Source organism: Melanotaenia boesemani, chromosome 18 (genome assembly GCF_017639745.1).
Source record: "Melanotaenia boesemani isolate fMelBoe1 chromosome 18, fMelBoe1.pri, whole genome shotgun sequence".
Taxonomy (NCBI): domain Eukaryota; kingdom Metazoa; phylum Chordata; class Actinopteri; order Atheriniformes; family Melanotaeniidae; genus Melanotaenia; species Melanotaenia boesemani.
The window spans coordinates 15,581,746-15,603,094 of record NC_055699.1 but is presented as its reverse complement, the minus strand read 5'-3'; the positions used below and the strand labels follow the sequence as shown (position 1 = coordinate 15,603,094).

General features: G+C 37.3%; 1 protein-coding gene across 6 annotated transcripts in view; it reads right to left on the bottom strand.

Annotated features, from left to right (window-relative positions):
* myripb (myosin VIIA and Rab interacting protein b) overlaps positions 1 to 21,349 on the bottom strand; it is a 125,099-nt gene that overhangs the window by 55,317 nt on the left and 48,433 nt on the right. For all 6 annotated transcript variants that reach the window (XM_041968628.1, XM_041968629.1, XM_041968630.1 and 3 more), the window contains exon 3: positions 10,576 to 10,797. In XM_041968628.1, the coding sequence (XP_041824562.1) occupies positions 10,576 to 10,797 (222 nt within the window). The remainder of the gene's footprint in view (positions 1 to 10,575; positions 10,798 to 21,349) is intronic.

Here is a 21,349-nt window from a genome sequence, read left to right as displayed (position 1 = left end):
GAATCACAATGAGAGTATTTCATGTCAATATGCACCTTAATGCAAATTAAATAACAATCTATTTATATATATATATATATATATATATGAAATCCAGTTTTCAGCTTAGAAATAATGTAGTTTGGAAAAACACTAACTTTTATTACAGAAGCCCTTGAGCTGACTTAGGTTTACAAAAAATAAGAAATCCAGCAGTGCCAAAATCTTCTTTCAGACTGCAGAGAGCTCACGATGGCAGGAGATCAGAGAGGATGATCTGTCAGAGGGAGGGTTGAGTGTGCAGGACAGCAGAGGTGAAGTCATATTACTATTCATGCAACACCTCTCCATCACTACATTCCAAACTCCAGAAAAAATCCAGAAAAAAACAAGGACAAAAAGTAATAAATCAAGGCTGAGTGATAGGCACCAAATTTAATTCTTAATCAGACAGCAGAGATTCACTTTATTGATCTGTCAGCCATAATGCCCTCTTCCTTTCCTGTCAGTCTATCAGGATATGAGACGTGACTGGATGCAGTGTTTGTTTGTTTATTTAAGATCCCCATTAGCTTTTGCATAGCAGCAGCTATTCTTCCTGGGGTCTGCACAATTTACATGGTGACAATACAACAATACACTGTCACACTACTCATCAAAATACACATAACACAGCAAATACATAACACATCATACTGTACATCTACTACAAATAAAACATTGACAGGGGACACAATTTAAATAACTTAAACACAGACACACATCTTTTGGCAGGCTCCAACTACAACTATATTAATATATTAATATATTAATTTAACTTAAAATATGAAAGAAAAACTAAACTAAAATAAAATAAAATGCCCATAAGTTCATTACACACTTATTTCCAAAATTTCCTCTCAAGTAATGCTCTCTTAGTGTCTTTTTAAAACCATATATAGTTTTGTTTTATAATGTTTTGGGAGAGAATTCCATTCTTGCATTGCTCTATAAATTATTGTACGTTTATTGATGTAGTTTTAGATTTTGACAAGGTAAAACAACCTCCAGCAGCATGCCTTGTAAAATAATTACGTGTATTTTTACTAAAAGACTATTTTTCTGTAGAAAACAAATGGGGTCTTTGTTGTTATAACAGTCCTAATTAAAACCATCAACATATACAGAAATCTACTTTTCACTTCAAACCAAAAAAGACATTAATTTATTTTACTGACATTTGCTCTAAACCCACACAAAAGAGCTATCAGTGCTGCTGTGTTCTGGATCAATTGCAATTTCCTTATACAAGGTAGTAGTAGACCAAACTATTGAGCAATAATCCAGATGAGACAGAACCAAAGCTTGGATTACATGTTTGATTGATTGTTGTGTCAGATATTTTGCACCTCTCTTAATTACTAATAATGTGTTTCCCATTTTAGTTACTATTCTCTGTTTGTATTTGTCCCACGATAATGTATTTTCAATGATGACTCCTAAGAGTTTAACTTCTTCTACCTGCTTTATTAACATGTTTTTTATTCTGAGATCAAGCTTTGGTTTTAAATAGAAAGAATAGTTTGTTCCAATTACTATACTGGTTGTTTTAGACACACTCAAAATAAGTTCATTACTATCTACAACCAACTTTAATCCCTTATCAAGGTTTTTTATTCAAGTCACCAATTGTTGTTTCAGCTAAATATTTTGTAGTCATCAGCATACATTAAAATACGTGACTTTTTTAAAACTAAAGGAAGATTATTAGTGAAAATTGTGTACAGGAGTGGCCCAAGACAACTTCCTTGAGGCACTCCATGTTTCACATATTTAACTTCTGAATAACTTTGATTAAAGTACACCATTTGCCTTCTATCACTCAAATAATGTGCAAATAGTGTGAGGTCTCTTCTGCGCTGAGGAGGTTTTTAAAGGACTATATCTGCAAAACCAGTTGTTTTGTTGTAAAACAAAGCCAATAATAAGGGAAGAGAGGATTTTGGATATAGTAAAACTTCAACATACTTCAATGGTATGCAGTAGTTACTGATTTGCAAGGCTTCCCCTTTCTAAATGGTTGTAGGTAGATTAAAAATCCTTTGCTTTGGTTTTCTTTAAATATGTTTGTTAGATGTGCAAATGTGTTGCCAATGTACTGTATGGTTTCAGCCTCTAATCGCTGTTGATATTTTTTGTGTTTGGTTGGGTAATTGCCATTGCAGCAGCAGTTGACTGACAGATTAGGATTGATTTTGTTGATTCCAGCAGTACATTAAATGTTTGTTTATGTCTCATCATTGTTTAGTGAACCAGTGGCAGCTCCCACAGAGTGGTGTTTGTTGTCTAAGTTCAGGGTCAAAACAGAGTTTGTCACGTTAACATCAGTGCTCTTTCATGGATCCAACTTATATAATAAAAATATGATCATACTACAAAAACTCATGGGAACATGAGTATCTGTGACTGAAGGACCTCAATCAAAGTGTTGCTCCATGATTCAAAAGGTAATATTACGAGGGTCAAAATAACAGAAAATGTTTTTGGATCATCTGCCCAGTTGGTTAACATTAAAACCGAAGTGGAAATAACAATTTTATTATATCCACATACAGAGACTGAACTAAAAATTGACATTTTGACTAGAGCAGCTAATGAGAAGTGTGTCTAACCAGAGTGCAGTAGCTCAACTGGTGCTGTTTTCACCTCATGGGTTTGTGTCATGTATAATACCACACTCCACTTTTCAGTCAAATATCACACTATAATGGCAATAGGAAACCTTACTGTGATGCTGTTCACATGACCCAATCTCAGCTTTTTATAACAGCATGCCAATTCTGCAGTAGAAAGGCATAACAACGGTTTTGGTTGCAGGTGCAGCATGTTCCACTGTGCCTGCTTTCCCTTAACAAAACACTCAAATCAGTCAATTCCCCTCTTACTAGCTATAGTGGCATTACTTTAGAGCAGAGGTTCCTAACCTGTTGTCCTTGAAGGACCCATTACGTGCAACTACAAAAAAAACGTGGGCCCCCACCCACCTTGTGCTCATGCAGGCTTTATGTTTTCATTAGCGAGCTCTTGCCACAAACAATGTATTCTTGCTGGGTCTTGTCCTGCTCTTTGATAAAACTAAAGTAAAGGTAACCATCAATGTATAGTCTTGCTTTTTTCTTCTTCTTCTTTTTTAATGGGGACAAACCACATGCACTGTGGCATTTTTATATGTTTCATTAATGAAATAGAAAAAAAGGTGTGGACTTTTATATTTGATCAAAGGATTAAATAAAATATTGTTGCATAGTAGATTTTGACAACCCTCATTTATTCACTTTAGGACCAGGTTTCAAAATGATTGAAAAAAGTGAATCAATTATACAGACTCTGTGCAGTCTAAGCCTCACGGACCACCCATGCTCTTTGGGGACCCCAGGATGATATTATGGGTTGTATATAAGGACAAGAGCAAATTACTTATTTGATTAATGAACAAAGGCTTGAAATATTTATTGTGGTGGGACCTACCAAAAAGTCAGTCTGTGTTTTTTAGCAGGTGTTCATCATACCTGTCCATTGAGAGATTTTGTCAACACAACAGCATCACACCAGTACAAGATGTAGTCATGACAATTTCCAGGTGTGTAGCTGATTTAAAGAAAAGGGTCTAATTTAAAAAATGGCTGAGGTCTGACACCTAACAAGTCTGCTGAGTGTGCATGTATTCACATAATGAAGTAGAAATGAGCGCTTACTGTATGTGGTACTGTTAACATGTTGATTAAAAGTGGCGGCTAGTGCTGCCTGCATAAGCTCTGTGGGAACAGATTGTCTCAAATTCATTATAAAGAAAATAATAAATTCAGCATGTGCTCTGATGCAGCAGTATATTGCCTTAACTGATTTAGGAATTAGAAGATTTTCAATCATCTCTGTGCTGCAGGTTTGCTGCGTTAGCCCTCTGAGTCACCAGTGACCGCTCTGGCTTATCCTTCACTTTGCTTGATCAAGAAATGACAGGAATTACTGCAGGTGCAAATCGCAGCTCTGCAGGTACATGTGCAGCATCACAGTAGTGTGCATGCTGCTTCGCTTCAGCTGGGTTCACAGCTAGACCTGGAGTTGTGAGGTGAAACTGATTCAGCCACACCAACCCACACACACTCATAGAGAGGAGGCCTGGAATGGGGAGCCTGATCAGTGAAACGAGAGAGACATAGATGAGTCAGAGTAATATCTGCAAAAAAACATGCAATGGTATTCATGTAGATGACAGGAACTAATAAACCCACAAGAGGGAACAAGCGAGGTGGTATTGTGCATCTCTCACATATTTACCTGGAAAACAATGATTTATCACCTGCTACGCAGCCTCATTCCTTATAGATCAAATACTTTTATGTTCCACAAGAGGTCACACAATGTCACACACTTATGCACACACTCACATAAAAGCACAGCATATTATGGAAATCCACAGATGGGCATTCTGCACACTCTAAATATCTAAAAGAAAAAAAAAACACGGCTGGTTAGTTTTAAAGAAGCTTTGACACCAATTCAACTTCAGATTTAAAAAGTACTGCTATTTGTGAAAAAGAGGTGAATAAAAGTCAAGACCACCAGGAATCCCTGATGAATCTTGTGAGATTCTCCATTCACACATCTGCTGTCGCTCCTGGCTGAGCATCTAAGCAAATAACAGGAGTTATGATCGACTGGTGGCTGTGTTGTCAGCTGGGTTGGATACGAGACAAGGCCATGAAGTAGAGAAAGAGGAGGAAAAGGATGGAGCGAGGGTGATGAATGCCTCGCCTTCCTTGTGCTCAGAGTTTTACAAGCTAGTTCAGCTAAACTCTGTGTTGTTTATGAGCCTCCAGCAAATATTCAGATACCCAGTATTGTCAATTTTGATTACAATAGAATATTTTATTTATAAACCTAAGCAGATTTACATGTAAGTAGCTGCCCTTGCCTCACAAACTGTGAACACACATCCATTTTGTAAAGTTCCACACTACAAATTGATAGTACTGCACTGTGATGAATGAGAAGCCAGCCTTCAATTCTTCCACAAACAAGAATTGACCACAAGACCTTCTGCAATCTATTGTCAAACCAGCTGCTAAAACCTGACAAAACTACAAAGCAAACAAGCAGCAACACACAGCCGCTCAGATGTGTCTTATTAAAATCCAGACCTCTGTGGCTGTGCACACGCATTTCATCTGTAGCCTGGTGCTGCAGGGCGCACCCTCCCTGTCTAAGGCTGGTGTTGCTCACCCCACTCTGATAAAAATACATCTGCAAGGAGGACAGAAAAAGATCACACGGTGACTTGCTTCCCCTGCTTGTCACAGGTGTTTAATTAGAGACTTCGTTAAATACAGCACCCAGTTTGTTTGTTTGGGATTAATTTTAAGATCCTAAAATATATATTATAGGGCTCAAAATTCTCTAAAATTAATATTTGCTTTGTTTTAATATGGAGTCAGGTCAGAAGCAGAGACAGGTAAAACGGTAAAATAAACTGTGTGTTCAAAATGTTCACTTCCTGGCTCTCAGTGTTGTCCATTGATCAAAAGTGACAAACTTTAAAGAAGAACATAAAGTTGTACTGATCAGCCTGGTTTAAAATGCCATAAAGAGCTCTGGCTTTGTCCACCTGTTTAAGATATTTTTTTTAAAAAGAACTGGGATAGCTCTGTCTCTAAAACTAGACTGTTTTGAATGTTAAACAAAGTGGAAAATAACACAGCCACTTTTAGCTACTAGAGTCATGCATTTTTCTACAATATAAATAAAATAGAAAGTTTCAATTGTCTGAAATGATGCACTGTTGTCTTAAATAACATGGTTTTATTGTAAAATTAACTTAAATAGTTTCTGAACTCATAAACATCAGCATGCTCATGGTAAGATCAACATCCATGCTCTTATTGAACATGCTGTGATGTAACTGGCAGTGTTACTTACAACAATGAATGGATGTGACATGTGTGCCATCTGCACTGTGAGTGTGTGCATTTATGAGGTTGCATGTTAAACAAATCACTACTTGGCAACGATTATATGCCAGATTTCAGAGTGCGTGCCTAGCTTGTTTCCTGAGAACCCCTGACCAATCAGCTACTTGGCATTTAGAAGTAGGCAGATCCATTGTAAAGAACCAAATTAAATGTAGAATCTTTGTGTGTGCTTTAGTATGTGTGTTTGTCATCTTTGGTTACAATGCTGTGACAGCTCCAGAGCTCAGTTAGGCTCACAGTCAAAATAAAACAGACTGTTCATGTCACCCTATAGCTGCAGCAGTGCATGTGCAAATGTGTGTTCAAGTGGACTGAGACTTGATATTTGCATTTTCATGTTTATTCACAGAATATCTGCAGTTCCTACAACACACACACAGATTCACAAATAGACTTCCACTCACTTAGTATTAAGCCGACCTTTCTTAAAGTGGTCATGATGTGGACACTTTCAGTCATTTAATTCTCTGGATTAGTATGGCACCCAAGGACACTTCACCCAGGAGAAAACTAGAGGAATTGTAGGGTTAAATCTTGCCTACAGGCTGGGAACAATGATGTGAATGTATGGAAAAACCTTTACAAACAGGATGTTTTTAATCATCACATCATCTAAAATGTTGATGTACAAATTCAAGCCAAAACTGTAACCTGAAAATAAAAGTGAGCAGTTCGACAAAGTGGCAGAATGAATCTTACAGCACTTTATTACATACCTGCTATCATGCAACACTGCAGGCGATGTCATCGTTCACTTCCTCACTATATATAATTTTATGCGTAATCCTGTTTTATTAGAGCAAAGGGGTAAAGTTTGGGGAAGACACTGACAGAAAACATCCCACTGTGAAGACATAGAAAGGGAGTATAGCTTCCATTCTCCTCTACTGTTACCCGAAGCCAAGTTGCTAATGGCTTTTCTTTGTACACATAATATGAAGTGCATGGAGGTTGGTAAATGCAAACTATGATTGCTTGGGTGAGTAAATCTGTGTTTCTAAGCAGTCGTTGAGACAACAAATTAAACTTTTTGCTGCCCTGTGAGCACTGTTAGGTCCATAAGCTATGATGTTTGTACTATGTTGACATCTGAAACAGTTTCACTTACCGCTTTAGGTTAAGTCTCATACTCTTTTAGTCATGGAACAGCTTTCACTTTTAGCTCCAGTCTTCTCACAAAACTAGAGTTGTTCATAAAACAGTAATGAGGTATAGAGAGTAAATCCAAACATTAATTGTGAATATGTTGCTGGCCAAACTGCAGCCATTGATCCAAGATTGCCTAGTCTTTGGTGAGGTTGGAAAGGGTCAACCTACCCTTGCTACCAAAAACAAATTTTCTTGGAGACAGCTGTGTGCTGAGAAGTTAGTGGTCTGTTTCTAAAATTGTTGCAAATGTGATCTAGATGGGGCACACTTTTGCAAAGTTTTGCAAATGAGAGGTCATACTTACTCAACAAATTCCATTCCTATTGGATAAAGATGCTAAAACATGCACATACCTCATTTTAAGTATAATGAACTAAAAGTTCAAGTGTTGTTTAAGGTAAAAAAAAAAAAAAAGCAAAAAAAAAAAAAAAAAACATGCCATGGGCCTTTTAAAAAACAAGAAATTAAACTCTTTCCAGAAATGCTTTTTTTTTTTAATGTGTGAATTTCATGTCCATGTGCTTGTGTGTAAGCCTCTGCTGTGTGCATGTGTGTTTGTGTACATGCAGAGTTCAGCATAGGCCTGCAGCACATGCCATAATCTCCTCACAGCCATGCTTTAGAAAGAGATTATGAAAGTGGTGAGAGCAGTTTGTCACTTTAGTTTATTGCTATTTCGATGCACAGAAATACACACTGTATAAACTGTAGGTACATCTTTCTATGACCTGAGGACTCTAATGCACAGAGCAGTCCATTTCTGCAGATTAAGCACAAAGAGGTGTGTTAGCTTGAATGCAGATGTGGAAAATGTAGGCAGTAATAGTAATGCAGGCAAATGAGGAGTGGAAAAGGGGAATCCAAAGAGGAATGGAAAAGGCAATAGGAAGACAGACACTGCATAAGGACAGAGGTAAAGAGAAAGAAAAAAAACCTACTTATTAGTGAAAGAAATGGAGAATTTTAAAGGCATTTTTACTCTTGAATAATTGGAACAGGTCAATTCTTCCTTTGTCATTCCTTTTTTTGTCCTTATCCCCCTCTCTCGCTCTTCCACTGTTGACCTTCTTTTCTCATCTCTTCCTCTTCCCCTTCAACATTTTCCCCATTGCTTTGGGTGAGGAGTCCGAAACATGAAAGAAAAACTACTTTATAGTTTCTGTTCAAAATATTTTGACCAATCTGATAAAGCCATTGGTGTATAGCGAGTGAGTCTGTACAACTGTGTTTGTGTGTGTGGCCCATGAAAAGAGGAGGCTGTTAATTCAACCAGATTACAAATGGTCATGCTTGTCCTACTGATTCAGGAAGGAAAGCTATGTTTAGAGCATGTGTGTGCATGCCTGTGTGTGAGTTATACAAGGCCAGGTAGGTATAATTACACAGCAGAAAACCTGAGTCTCTTCAGCTGCCTCAACAGTTCAACATCTCTGCTGTTTACCCTGCAACAGCTGAAACACTGTCTGTCTATTTGCATACATGTGTCTGAATAAGTAGGCATGCAGACATTTTATTGTAGGTGCATCTATGAGCAAGTGGGTGACTTTAGCCTCTGAGTGTGTCCATGGGTGCCATGATTACAAATCTGCTTTCCCTCAACACAAATCACACTTGTGAGCAGCATGGCCATGCTGCTGTAAAGGTTGATGGACAGCTGGTGCATGTGAGTAAGACCATTTGGCAATTTGCTTTCTTTGTTAATCAATTGTCCCATTTAGATTCAGTACAATTCTCTCAGAAACAGACCCTCCCCAAACAACAACAGCAACAACAACAACAAACAGTTTAGGAAGAAAGGTTACTGGTTAACTTGGTTTGCCTTTTGATTGTTTTACTTAGACAGATTCTGTATGCAATTAAAAAGGAATATAGTTAAGAATATGTGAAGGACAAAGTCATTTTTCCAGCTCAATGTGGTTTAGTTACAGTCGATTTGACATCAAATTGATGCCTTTTCTTTCCAAGTTTAGACTCCAGCAGACAGGCTTCTTTTGCCTCTTGCAAACTATATCTCCGTTTCAAATGGCATGACTCCACCCAGAGACAGTAATTCTTACTAAAACCAGAATTAAGCTTGTTTAATGGGCTAACAAAAAGCGCTGTATTTACACGTATTTGGTAAACACTAATGTTGTCACATCAGTCCCATCTGTGTCTCAGTCTAAACCCATATTGGGAATATTACTGAGCCCCCGGCAGAGAGACACCAACAGAGAGAAATGAAGAGAGCGTAAGGGGGGTAGATGATCGATACAACCCTTGCCATATCATTTGACTGCCCTCATCCCCTTTCCTTCCTTGCTTTCCTTCACTGCCTGTGGGCTCCCACACCTCATTCTCACAAGGACTGAAAGCAATGGGTCTAACCCATCACACCATGTAGCAAAAATCAATGAAGGAATGATAGAGATGGGGGGCTAAGGAAAATGAATAAAGGTAACATTTTTGGGCAGCTTTGGCTTTATAGTCCTCAAAATCTCCATCTACACTGACACGCAAGCCACAGACAAACAAACACAGCTACACACAATACGCAAAAAATACCACTTATACATTGCAAAAGAAGAAAATTATATTTTTGGACCCACAATCAAAGAGAAAAACCCAAACAGTCAAAAAACATGCATTCACATCATACACATTCAACAGTCGAATAATTGCAAGTCCCCAATTGATTTTGCCATGAATCCACCACAAACGGACTCACGCACTCCAGAGTGCGATATTTTCAACACCCCACCCCTGCTTCCCAGACACAGTGAGTTTAATATTCATCCAATAGTGAGTCGGAGCACCAGAACAACTCCCAAGGCTTGGACAGACAAGCATGAATAAACAGCCTAAACAGACACACGCACACACAGCTCATTTGCAAATACAACCAGCTGCAGAGCATTCACTGCCTCTCCTGCACCTTTTTTTTTTGTTTGTTTCTTTTTTTTAATAAACCATAAATGCACAACCTATTTTGTAAATTGAATTCTATATTGTGAACAAGAATGTGATTGAGTGCCAAGCATGATCGAAAGAAGAGAAATAATAATAAAAAATAATCCATGAAATTCTGAAGTTATGTATCAAAAATGTCAAAATTTGGGATAAGAAATTACATGACTTTTTTGTTGGCTTGTTATGTAATTTACAACAGAAACAAAATCTTTAAAAGACTCAACTACACCAGTTCTGGAAGCGCTGACTTCACCCTCTCATCCATTCACTTTTCCTCATTACATCTGTCTCCTTCAAAGGCAGTGTTCTTTCATCCCTATTCCCCTCTTAACAACCTTCCTTCCCCCCAATAAAAGACATGTTTTTTTCTTCCACCCTCAATTTCCCTTTACTCCCGTGTCCTCCAGTCAACCAATTCACAGCTCCTCTCAGATGTGTTGTCCTCATTCATTCCTCCAGTCAGAGCTGTGGCTGTGTAATAAATACTAACCTGCCCTTCTGGCATGCAGAGCACAGCCAGGCTTTGTCCCTCTTGTTGTAAGTGCAGCAGGTCTTGCAGACGTTGTATTGGCAGTCCAGGCACTGGCGCTTTGGGTTGAGCAGGAAGGTGAAGGGCGCGCAGCAGCGGATGCAGCAGTGCTCGTTGAAACGATGCTGCTTGGAGAGGATGGAGCATCTGCTGCCTTCCTCTGCCAGCTCCTGCTTCATCTCACTGAAACAGAGAGAGAGGGAGAGAAAGCGAGAGGATGGGGGAGGGGGAGAGAAAGTGAGAGGATGGTGAGCGTCTGGTCGAGAGGTAGGAACTGAAAACTGCACAGGAGGCGATGCAGAATAATTAGAAAAGCTATGGCAAATGAAAAATATTTCTTTCACTCTCCCTGTTTTTCAGGGAATTAACACAGTAGTTGACATTTCAATTTGCATGCACCTGTCATCCCTTGTTTGCCCACATCAGTCAAATCACATCCGAGGTGAGCGTGCCATCCATGCCTCTTACCCCCAAACAATGTTATTAGGTAATGAATGTATTGAGACAATAAATTGGCATAAGCAGAACTTAAGTTTTGGTTCACTTGCTAAAGCAAGTTGTTTTTCCAGCTTCTATAGTCTGTGGGTTTCCCTACATTACTTGGTGCAACACCAAAGAGCATTTGTCACAGGGGAGAAGTCATCCTTTTTCATGTCGACTTTGGGATATATAGGTGAGAGGCAGTCAGGGGGTTCCACACCCACACTTTTACCGTATTTTTTTTTTTTTTTTTAAACATACCCTGTATTTTGCACAAACATGTCTGCTTCAGAGGCTCTCTGGTAGTCTCTGTGTTTGTGCAGCAACTGCTTTTTCCCTCCCTCAGGTTCTTCTGTGAATCATGACAGCTGTCGGTGATCAGCTGATTGGCTATTCTCTTTTGTTGCGTTTGTTTATCGTTCAGTTGAGAAGGAGGAAACTAGCGGTTCAGGGTTCACACCGTCACATATTTAACTCAAAGTATTGTTTTTGGCAGGACCTTCTCTAACACAGTAGTTGGCTGATGGTAGCCAGGGTTTATGCTTTGGATATGCAGGAGTGGATCTAGAAAAGTTTTGATGGGGGGCCAGGCAGCAGCACTGAACTGGAAAAGGGGGGCACAAATGAGACCTTTTAAAGGTCAAGATTTTATGAAATATTGACCTGATTATTACAACCTAATGATTATCTGATGTAAAAAAAAGTGAAGAAAAATTTGTAAAACAAACAGCCAATGATCTATTTTAAAGGCAGAAATTTTCACTATGGAGATGGTCGGTGAGATGATACATGAATGAATATATGAAAAATGTAAAAAGCAAACAATATGGCCTCTTTAAATGAGACAGTGCTGTTTTCCTGTAGCTCACAGCTCTATCTCTTACTGCACATGTATTAAAAACTACTCACTAATTGTTCTTTATTACACTACCTATTCAGCAAGCTTTAACATATAAATAAACAATATTTTCATCTCTTCCCATCCACTACTGGTGTGCTTTAAATAACCACAGAATGCTTATCGGTCAAATATGAATTTTTAAGGCAACACTACTCTGACCTCATGAATTATACATGACAGGAAAGACTGTCCAGTCACACATGTGAAAAGTATCATGTGGGTAGTGTGGCTCTTTTCATCACCATCATGGAATTTTTTTTAATAAAACTGTGATAAATGTTGATGTAAAAGTGACCAATATAATAAATAACTGCTATTGTGAGAACAGATTGATGGATTACAGTAAATGTTAGGTATCTTTTTTTCTAAAAATGACTTAATAAAAAATAATTGTATTTTAACAAAGTTTATTTAAAAGAAAAAAGCAGATATACGACTCAACTAGACCTTTATATGATTATGCTGTATTTACATACATTTAACAATAGAATGTGACCAAAACCCATCCATCTATTTTCCATACCTGCTTTATTCAATTCAAGAGGGTTGAAGCCTATTACCAGCTGCCACCAGATGAGAGGCTTGACGCCCCCTGTACCTGCTGTCTGTCCACCACAGGGCCAAAATAGAGGTAGGACTAACAACCATGGTGGCTCACACTCACTCCTGCAGCCAATTTAGAACCAAAAGTTGTTCCAACATGTTTCTTGATATATTAGGAAAGCCAGAGTGAACAGAGAGAGCCAACCACTACACCACCATGCAGCACATGTCAGCATTTTTATCTTTATTCTTTAAAGAATTCTGTATGCAGTTTTTTTTTTTTTACCTAACATAATCTGTAGTAGACTTATTCTATTCAGGTGTGATAAAAGGAAACAGTCAGGGATATCATAGGCTGTTAATCAGTACTTTAACTAGTAAAGCAGCAATCTGAAGCCTCTACTCTTTACATAAATTATGCACAATAGCTTTTCCTCTATAGGATTTCTGCTGACTGGGCGATGCAGAGGCTACGATAAATTAGTCATGTTTTGCATTTATAACATAAAGCAATCATGACCAGTGCATATTGAATTTGAGCCAATTTGATCTAAAACAATACATGGAGAGGGACTGAGTTTAAGTAATGCATCCATCCATGTTTACATGACCAGCCATTAATCGTTGTTAGGCATGAGCAGAGGCAGAGATGCAGAGATCAAAATGTTGCTGTTGGCGAGGTGTGAAAAGGAGTTCAGCTCCAATGGTCAGCCAGTAAATAATTCAAGATGCTCATCTGTACGCCACACACAGTTGGACTGCAACCTTCTGAGTTTTTACTTATCCTTCAGGTACATATTTGCCGCACAGCACTTTTTTTCATTGCAGCTAAATAAAATGTCTCAAGTTAATGATAAATCAAAGAGACTGAATGTAAAAGAAAAATTATGATACTGAACATGTGCTTTCATCCCAAAGTACTGCTAAATCACCAAGTTACACAGTAAAATTTCAGTGTGTAGCAAAACTGCATGCAGAATGCAGCATATTCTACATTTCCTTTGTAATATGTGCCTATTGGGGGCATTTCAGTCTCCTGCATCCCCAAGTTATCAGTGTTGCTTCTCAAGCACACCCTCTGCTGCCTCAGTGATTGTTTTTCATATGCATCATTACACGCAGCATATTAACAAGATGAACAAACCATTTCATATAAAGTGTCGTGGGAGAATGGGTGGGGGCGAGTGTTGAAGGGCAATGACACGTAGAAACAGACAGAAATGCTAAGACTCTTATAAAAATAAGCTTATTTAAATATCTTAGTGCAACATGAATAAAATGCACTTCTTTTTAAAACTGCAGACTTTGCTTTACAAAAGATGCCAAACCATACTCATGCACATAAAACAATGCAAGCCAAATGCATACAGCTTGTTTTTTTTTTTTTTTGTTTTGTTTTATTTTATCTCAGTGTGAAGAAAGCAGTTGCCTGGAAATCATTTCCTTCAATCCCGATTAGGATCAGAGTTCATTTTGCCTCTCAGTGTCAGTGATATGATATATTTAATGAACACTGTAAGAAGATGGCAAGCTTACATACATACATGCATACAAAGACGAGGGGGTGTATTATGTCGACCATACCTCTGTTAATGAGACATGAAAACATGCACTCATTGCAGAGGACTTACTGCAGATACAAATGGGTCCACCGTGTGCCAGCAATTAACTCCCATAACATAAAACACCATTTGCTCTTTATTAACAATGTTCTCCTTAAAGTTACACAGTGTTAACAGGCATTAATAATTAATCTAGACTTTCATTTAAAATCTGGACTAATTTGATAATGTTTTAATTAAGACATCATCATACTTAAAGACAAACTTTATTTTGGTTTTGGTTGAAAATCAACTTTAAAGTTCAGGCTTTAAACAGAAAATCAGATTATATCAATGCATACATAGATCAAACCTCAACCTTAAAGAATTTAAATATTTGCATCTTTATATAAAACTGAACAGTAATCTATTTGGAGTTGTTTTTAAACATTTTAAACATTTTCTTTTTTTATTTTGATCATGTTTTGGCTGTGCAGAATTATGCAAAATTGAACATTAGAGCAAAGACAATGGAAGTACATTATGAAATATTGTAATAAATGATCAGCTCAATTAAAACTCAAACTCAAGTTTGTTTGCTTAAAACTGTAAACTTGCAAAATAATAGAATCAGATCCATATTTCTCTGGTGCTGCATTTGTCAATTTCAAAAACAAAATCTGCCATTCATCATCTTAGTAAGGAAATTAGGTGAATATGACCAAAAGTTATTGACAAAAACGGCCTTTTAGAAAAATGTCTGAAAAATATAGATAAAGGAAATGTGCCAGAAGTGAAAAATAAAGTGAAAAACATCTCAAATTGTCTTTAGAACTCCAACTAAGAGAAAACAGATCACTAATGATTTGGAGTCTTTTCGTTAATTTCTTTTTTTCTTTTGGCTTAACTTAAGTTTTAGGTTTAAAACAATATTGTCCTAAATAAACGGCGTAAATAAACTGACCTAGCTTCCATTCCTGTAAACAGACAGATGTAAAAAGGCAGTGAAAGTATTAACTTTAAAATATGGAAATTTACCTTCAGGTAACTCGGTATTAGGGCAACATACATGTGCATTATTTGGTGTTTTTTACCAAGTAAAATTTTCAGGTTTTCCTTCTCTGTTTCTATGTGTCTCAATAATATTCAGTTAAAATGTACTATTACAACTGCTTCCTACCCATTAAGAGAAAAATATTCACTTTCATCTTTCGCACAGTACAAACATTATCTACAATACATTCTGAGCAAAGTTTATTTATGTAATCGTAGCTCTAGAATAAATTCAGATGCCTAAAGACTCTTCATTTTGCAGTGCAACGATGCCAAACAAAAAGAAAGATACTTCAATCAAGCACAGTAAAGTCAGGGGCAAGGATAAAATTGTCATTATGAACCCAACCAAGTTTTCTTATCTTATGCTGCCTGGCTCTTCTCTTCCAGAAATGTGGCCTGCACATTATGTCATAAACATGCTTCAGTCTCATCCACTTAATCAAAAAATGAATGCTACTCTGTGACATTTAATCAGTGCCCACAGAATACAAATCTGCAAGAGAGCAATGACAGTATTTATTCGATAGGTCTTCATAAATTATATTAGTGTAATGCATTTTAAATTTTTGTTTTAAATGGCCCTTTTTCCTTTTAACTTTGAACACATGCATGCTAAAGCCCAAACAATACCTAACTAAACCTGTTGTCACCTTAGGGGCACATTATATATATCATTCAATAATTACATCCACCAACACATGATTAAATCAAGGAAAAACTCACATCTTTACTCAATCAACAAAAACACTAATTGATTTAAACTAGATGGACAAGGTCAATCCTTTAGTCTTAAAGAAAGTAATCCTGATCTATTTAAGAATCTAATGAACAAACACCAACAAGTCAAACGAAGAGAGTAGCAAATCCTCCCACTGGAAAAGCTGCAAGCTGATAATGTTTCACCAGCTTGCATAAAAAATTAAAAAAACATTTACTGAATATAAAAAATAGATGCACAATCTGTTGATTGAATTAACAGCTGATGGTCTTAGCTGTAGTCAAGCTAAAATCGACCACACTGCATTTCAATCCAGATAAAACTCATCTAGTATTTATCAGAAAATGGGAAAATTTGTAATTCATGAAAAAAAGAAAAACTAGTACTGTATGTCAAATCAAGATTTAATTTTGTCGTGGTATATAAAATGCAAATGAGGTGATTTATAACTTGAGTTTTCCTTCATTAGCATGTCTAACCACAGTAGCCGTTAACAGATCAGGAACAGCAAAGTTCTGCGGATGCTGAAAGTTTAAAGGCTCCAAACTCTGGAATTAAAAACGATTGATTATGCTGATGAGTCACCAGGGTGTAAATGTCGACACTGCTGTGAGCTTTAGAGGGAGAACGTAGCACATGTGTTGAATACTGATTAATTTTATATTGTGATATCAAGACGGTGTCATCATGATATGTGGATTTAATATGCCGTGTACTTCTGGCAGCCCATCACTGCCGGCATGAAATGTTTTTACTGAAGATCTATTAACTCTTCTCCCTCACCTCTCCTTCTCCATCACGCTTGCCCTGCTCCTCATCTTCACTCTCTTCCTCCTACATGTCTGTTAGCAATCTATTAACATAGTTATTTTCCCCTCATTTCTCTTTAGCTTCACCCTCTACTTCTATAATAAAGGGTGAAGCTAAGGAGAATCTCTTTCTTTACGTTTACTGCTGAGGCTGATTTATGTGATGGTCTGACTAAGATGGTTAAAATAATGGCATGTTGCAGCCTGCCATGAAAACAAACAAAAACAATAGCACTTTTTCTAAATATCTCACCTTCTCTAAAGTTGTTCTCATGCTCAGCACTTTAGCTTTAGCTTTCAAAACAGATAGAACACTGTGTTGTCTCAGCTTTGGTGGAAGATTTGGTGGATTTTTTGTAGTAGTAATGAGAAAACAGATAAAATTTATAATATTGTCGGAGTTGATTTATCATCGAAGACAAGTGTGGTGTAGTTTAATAATAATTTTTATTTTTGAATTAAATAAAGCTTGAAACAAGAAAACTAGTATAAAGTTGGTCAATTACAAGTCTGTATCAGGCAGAGAAATCCTTTAAGATTAATCCTAAAAATGAGGCATTACCTTCTTTAATGTCCTTTGTTCATCATCATTGCTGTATTTAAAATGTCATCGGTTCTAAATAAAAAAGCACAGCTGAAGATAAAGACATTTTTTGCCAAGCAGAAAATGGATTTAAGGTTCTTCTGATTTTTTTTTTTTTTTTTTTGCTTTCCATGTGAGAGCAGCTTGGCCTTACAGCAACATGTGAGATATAAAACATAAAACTCAAACACGTCACACCTCCCTGCACAACTTTCATGTGTGTTTTTGTGGGTCTGACTAAGTTTATGTAATAATCTAGGAGGGTAGGACCTGGCAGCCATAATCTAAGAATATTGAGTAATGATACATTATTAGAGTGTCTGAAATGGTTTTCCTTTTTTTTTAACTCAACCAAGCAGGTTGTAATGTTTGAAAGAGCAAGTGAATTCACATATTACATTTCAAAGGTAATTACTTTGAATTAAATATTAAATCCTGGGACTGTGGCTCTTTAGCTTAAGAGTCATACGAATAGAACGATCAGCTCCTTTGATATCTTTTAAATGTGATGCAGCTGTCCTCACATGACTATCAAATAAATTTTCATGTCTAGCAGGATGAAAATAAAAGAAAGAAAAACTGTGAAAATTGTGTCTGTGTGCACAGATCATAGATTCATTTTGTGTGAACAAACCTCTGTATGGTGTTTTTAACATCTCTGACAATAAAAACAAAAACAATTGCATGACTGTTTTTGCGTCCCTCTGCTACATGGGGGCAACACCAAAAACATGAACAGCTTGAAACGTAGGAGCCTCTTGGTTTTGTTTTTCCGTTACTGGTTCTTATTCTGATACAGAAAGAGCTCATTATTGGCTGGATGTAGCTCAACTGGATGAGCAGACCCCTGATATAGACACTTAAGCTATTTGATTATTGAACCCAGGTTCAAATCCCAACTTCGGCTACTTTTCTGCATGTCACCCTTCTCTTTGGCCCTCTTTCCTGTCTGTACAATTAAGGCCAAAGAAATTATGATATTAAGAACTCATCAGTTTCACTCACATTACACAACTTGCAAATGTCTCAAGAGGTAAGTTTTCTCATTGCTGAAAAAGCTCACACAGGAACTTGTTCTAATTGTGATCATTTAGTGGCTAAAAAACGATTCTTAAATAATTACAAATGAAAAGTGTATTTAAAAGTATATAAATTAAAATAAAATGGCTAACTCCTGGATTAGAGGTCCGGATTTGTGACTGGGCAGGCCTTGTCTCCTGGGGCTTACCCACAGCGCTGGGTCTGATGCCAGAAAATGTTGTTACAAGTGATGCTTTTGAGCTCATATTGACAACATTTCTGGCTCTTTATTCTTTCTGTTGTGAAAGCAGTTGTAAAAAGTGGGAGTTAGGCCTTCCCAGTTAGAGTTAACTTTCAGCCAATCAACATTTGATCAATACATGGAGCCAGCTCTGCTGGCTTGGCTTTGTTAGCTTTTTGGATGACAGCAGGTCTGTTCATTTGCATTAGAAAATTACCCAGAATCCTTTAGTCTGCAGGTGTTGAGAGGTTACATACATGAGCGGAAAAATTGATTTTCACTTCTAGCCAAACTTTGTAGGTGGTCTTCACTAAACACATAGACTAATCATATCAAATGTTTATGTACTTAAAAGTGCAAACCGTATGCCCACCTCTAACCCAAACTCAAATCTGTTTACAACCATAGCTTAACTTTCTGGAAAAAGGTGAAAAATGATCATTATATTAGCCATTATACCAGTAAAATATTATAAAAGGGTCCTCTTAATTCCTACCTGTAATTTATTGCTAACTAGTATGTTAGTGTAACATAATCTTAGCAGTGCTGTTCACATTCATGGATGTGGAATGGGAATTCACTTAAGCAAAAAGGGTGGAACTATTAAAATCTGAAAGGACATAAATCAAACCATTGTAAATGCCATGCAGGGAGTCATTAAAGCTAATTACACTGCACATAGATTTCACAGTAAGATGAGGAAATGGACTCTGCTACACAACAGGGGCACAAAACAATCTTTAAACACTTGAAATAGAGCACAATAACCAGGCTGGGTGTCTTTATACAATAACAAGTGAGACTTTTATCCTAAATGTTGAACCACACACTGGGATTAAAAATGAAAAAGTAGCATATCGGAAAAGTTAAGCATGTTAACCAGTGTTGTTACAGCTGACCAGAGAATTGTAAAAAAAAAATGGCCAGTTGAACCAGAGAGTCTTTGATCAGCACTTTGAACTGCCCGCTTCAGCATAAACTCATAAGATCAACATGTACTGATAACCAGTACACCAGTGAATCATGCCGCTCTGAGCAGAGGGATGTGAGAGTACACTTGGCTGGCAGAAGTGTTGGTGCGTGTGTGTATTGAGGGTGAAATGAGTTTGTGTGTAATTATTGATTTGCACATTTTCAAATATACACTAGCTAAATGTTCTAGATAACTGTATTGATCGAGGGCCTTACAAGTGCATACGTTTTTAATTGGAAGTGGGTAAATTCAAGTGGGGCAATGTTCTTTGTCTCTGCATATGTGTATTACTCATGTTTTTGTGGCATACATTGGAATAAGCAGTCAAATATTCTCCCACTTGAGGTTAAAAAAAAAAGCATGTCACTGTAATGTGAATTTATCAGAGGTATGTCTGCAGGAAGTAAAACTGACTGCGTGTGTAACCAGACCTAAGTCTACATCATTTGTGCCGTTATTTAACCTGAAGTGACTTATTAAAAAAAAAGTTTGTGTTATTTATGCACATGTGACTGCAGTTCTTTGCACACCCTCTGTGCATTCAAGCTTGATGATTTCATATTGCTTGAGGGTGAAAAATGCAGAATTACTAAAATTGTGGTTTCTTCAAAGAGCAAAATTTGCATTCTGACCTCGAGAGGTTGAAGCAGAGTTACAGAGTTCACCTGAAGTCAAGGCCAACTCCAAGTATAATCAAAAAGTATTAGATAAAATAGCCTCAGCTATCCCTCTCCTCTGCAGTACTGGGACAGACAGGCACACTGGTCATATATTTCAAAGGTTGGTGATGTTGAGCTATTGAGCTGTTGGCAAGCTGCTGACTGAAGTGCTTGTGTGAAAAGGCTGCTGACTTGAGATGAAACTGTTCAGCTTGGAGGCAGATGCAGAGATCCTTCTTATGTGAAAGGACATTCCCATTAAAACATTAAAGTAGCAAATAAAAAGAAAAAAATAACAAATAGCTGTGAAACTTCAGATACAGTAGATAAAGCAACTTCAAAAGTCAGCACAGCTTCTTCGCAACATGTGGCCTTTTGTAAAAGAAAATATGCTCTGAACAGACGAATAAAGACAGAGCAGCTGGAGATGTTATGGTTTGGGGCCATTTTGCTGCTTCAGGGCCTGTGTAACTTGCTATCATTGATTAAACTGTGAATTCTGCATCATATCAAAGAGTTACTGAAGATAATGTGGGGCCATCTGTCTATAAGTAGAGATGGATTTGGTCCATTCAATAGAATAGTAATCCCAAATGCTCATGCAAATAAAGCACCCTTCAATATCTTGCAACTGAAGGAAATTTGCATGAAAGACTGTCCAATAATTTCAGTGAGTTAAAATCATGTAAAATGTCTACTCAGTTAAAAGAGGACAAATGAGTGTACTCACATCTTCACAAGATAAACCAGTATCACATCCATTGATCTTTGCCATCTGCAGTAGAATTGCTGTTATCATTTTCACAGTTAGGACACATTCACACTAGCACTGCTTGGTCCACTTTAAACAAACACTGGTCTGCTTTCATGGATAGGGTGTTTTATTTAGACTTCCATGAACGCACATTCACACTTGGTGCAGGTCAAAGAAGCAAACTTTGGTCTACTTGGCTAGGACCGAAAATGACTTGCTCACCACAAGCAAACAGTGGAGCAATTTCTGTTTTCACAAGACTTTGTCCAGTATGAGCAGCAGGAGAGGCAGCATACCATCCAGCATGTTGCACTACAACACATCTTACATCACTTTCTGTCTTTGGCTCACTGAATGTTTTGTTTGCTTTCAGACTGTAAGCGAACCGCACCAGGGTTCACTTGCAAATGAACTGAGACCCCTGGTTTACACGTGTTTGCTTCTTTGTTCATCATTA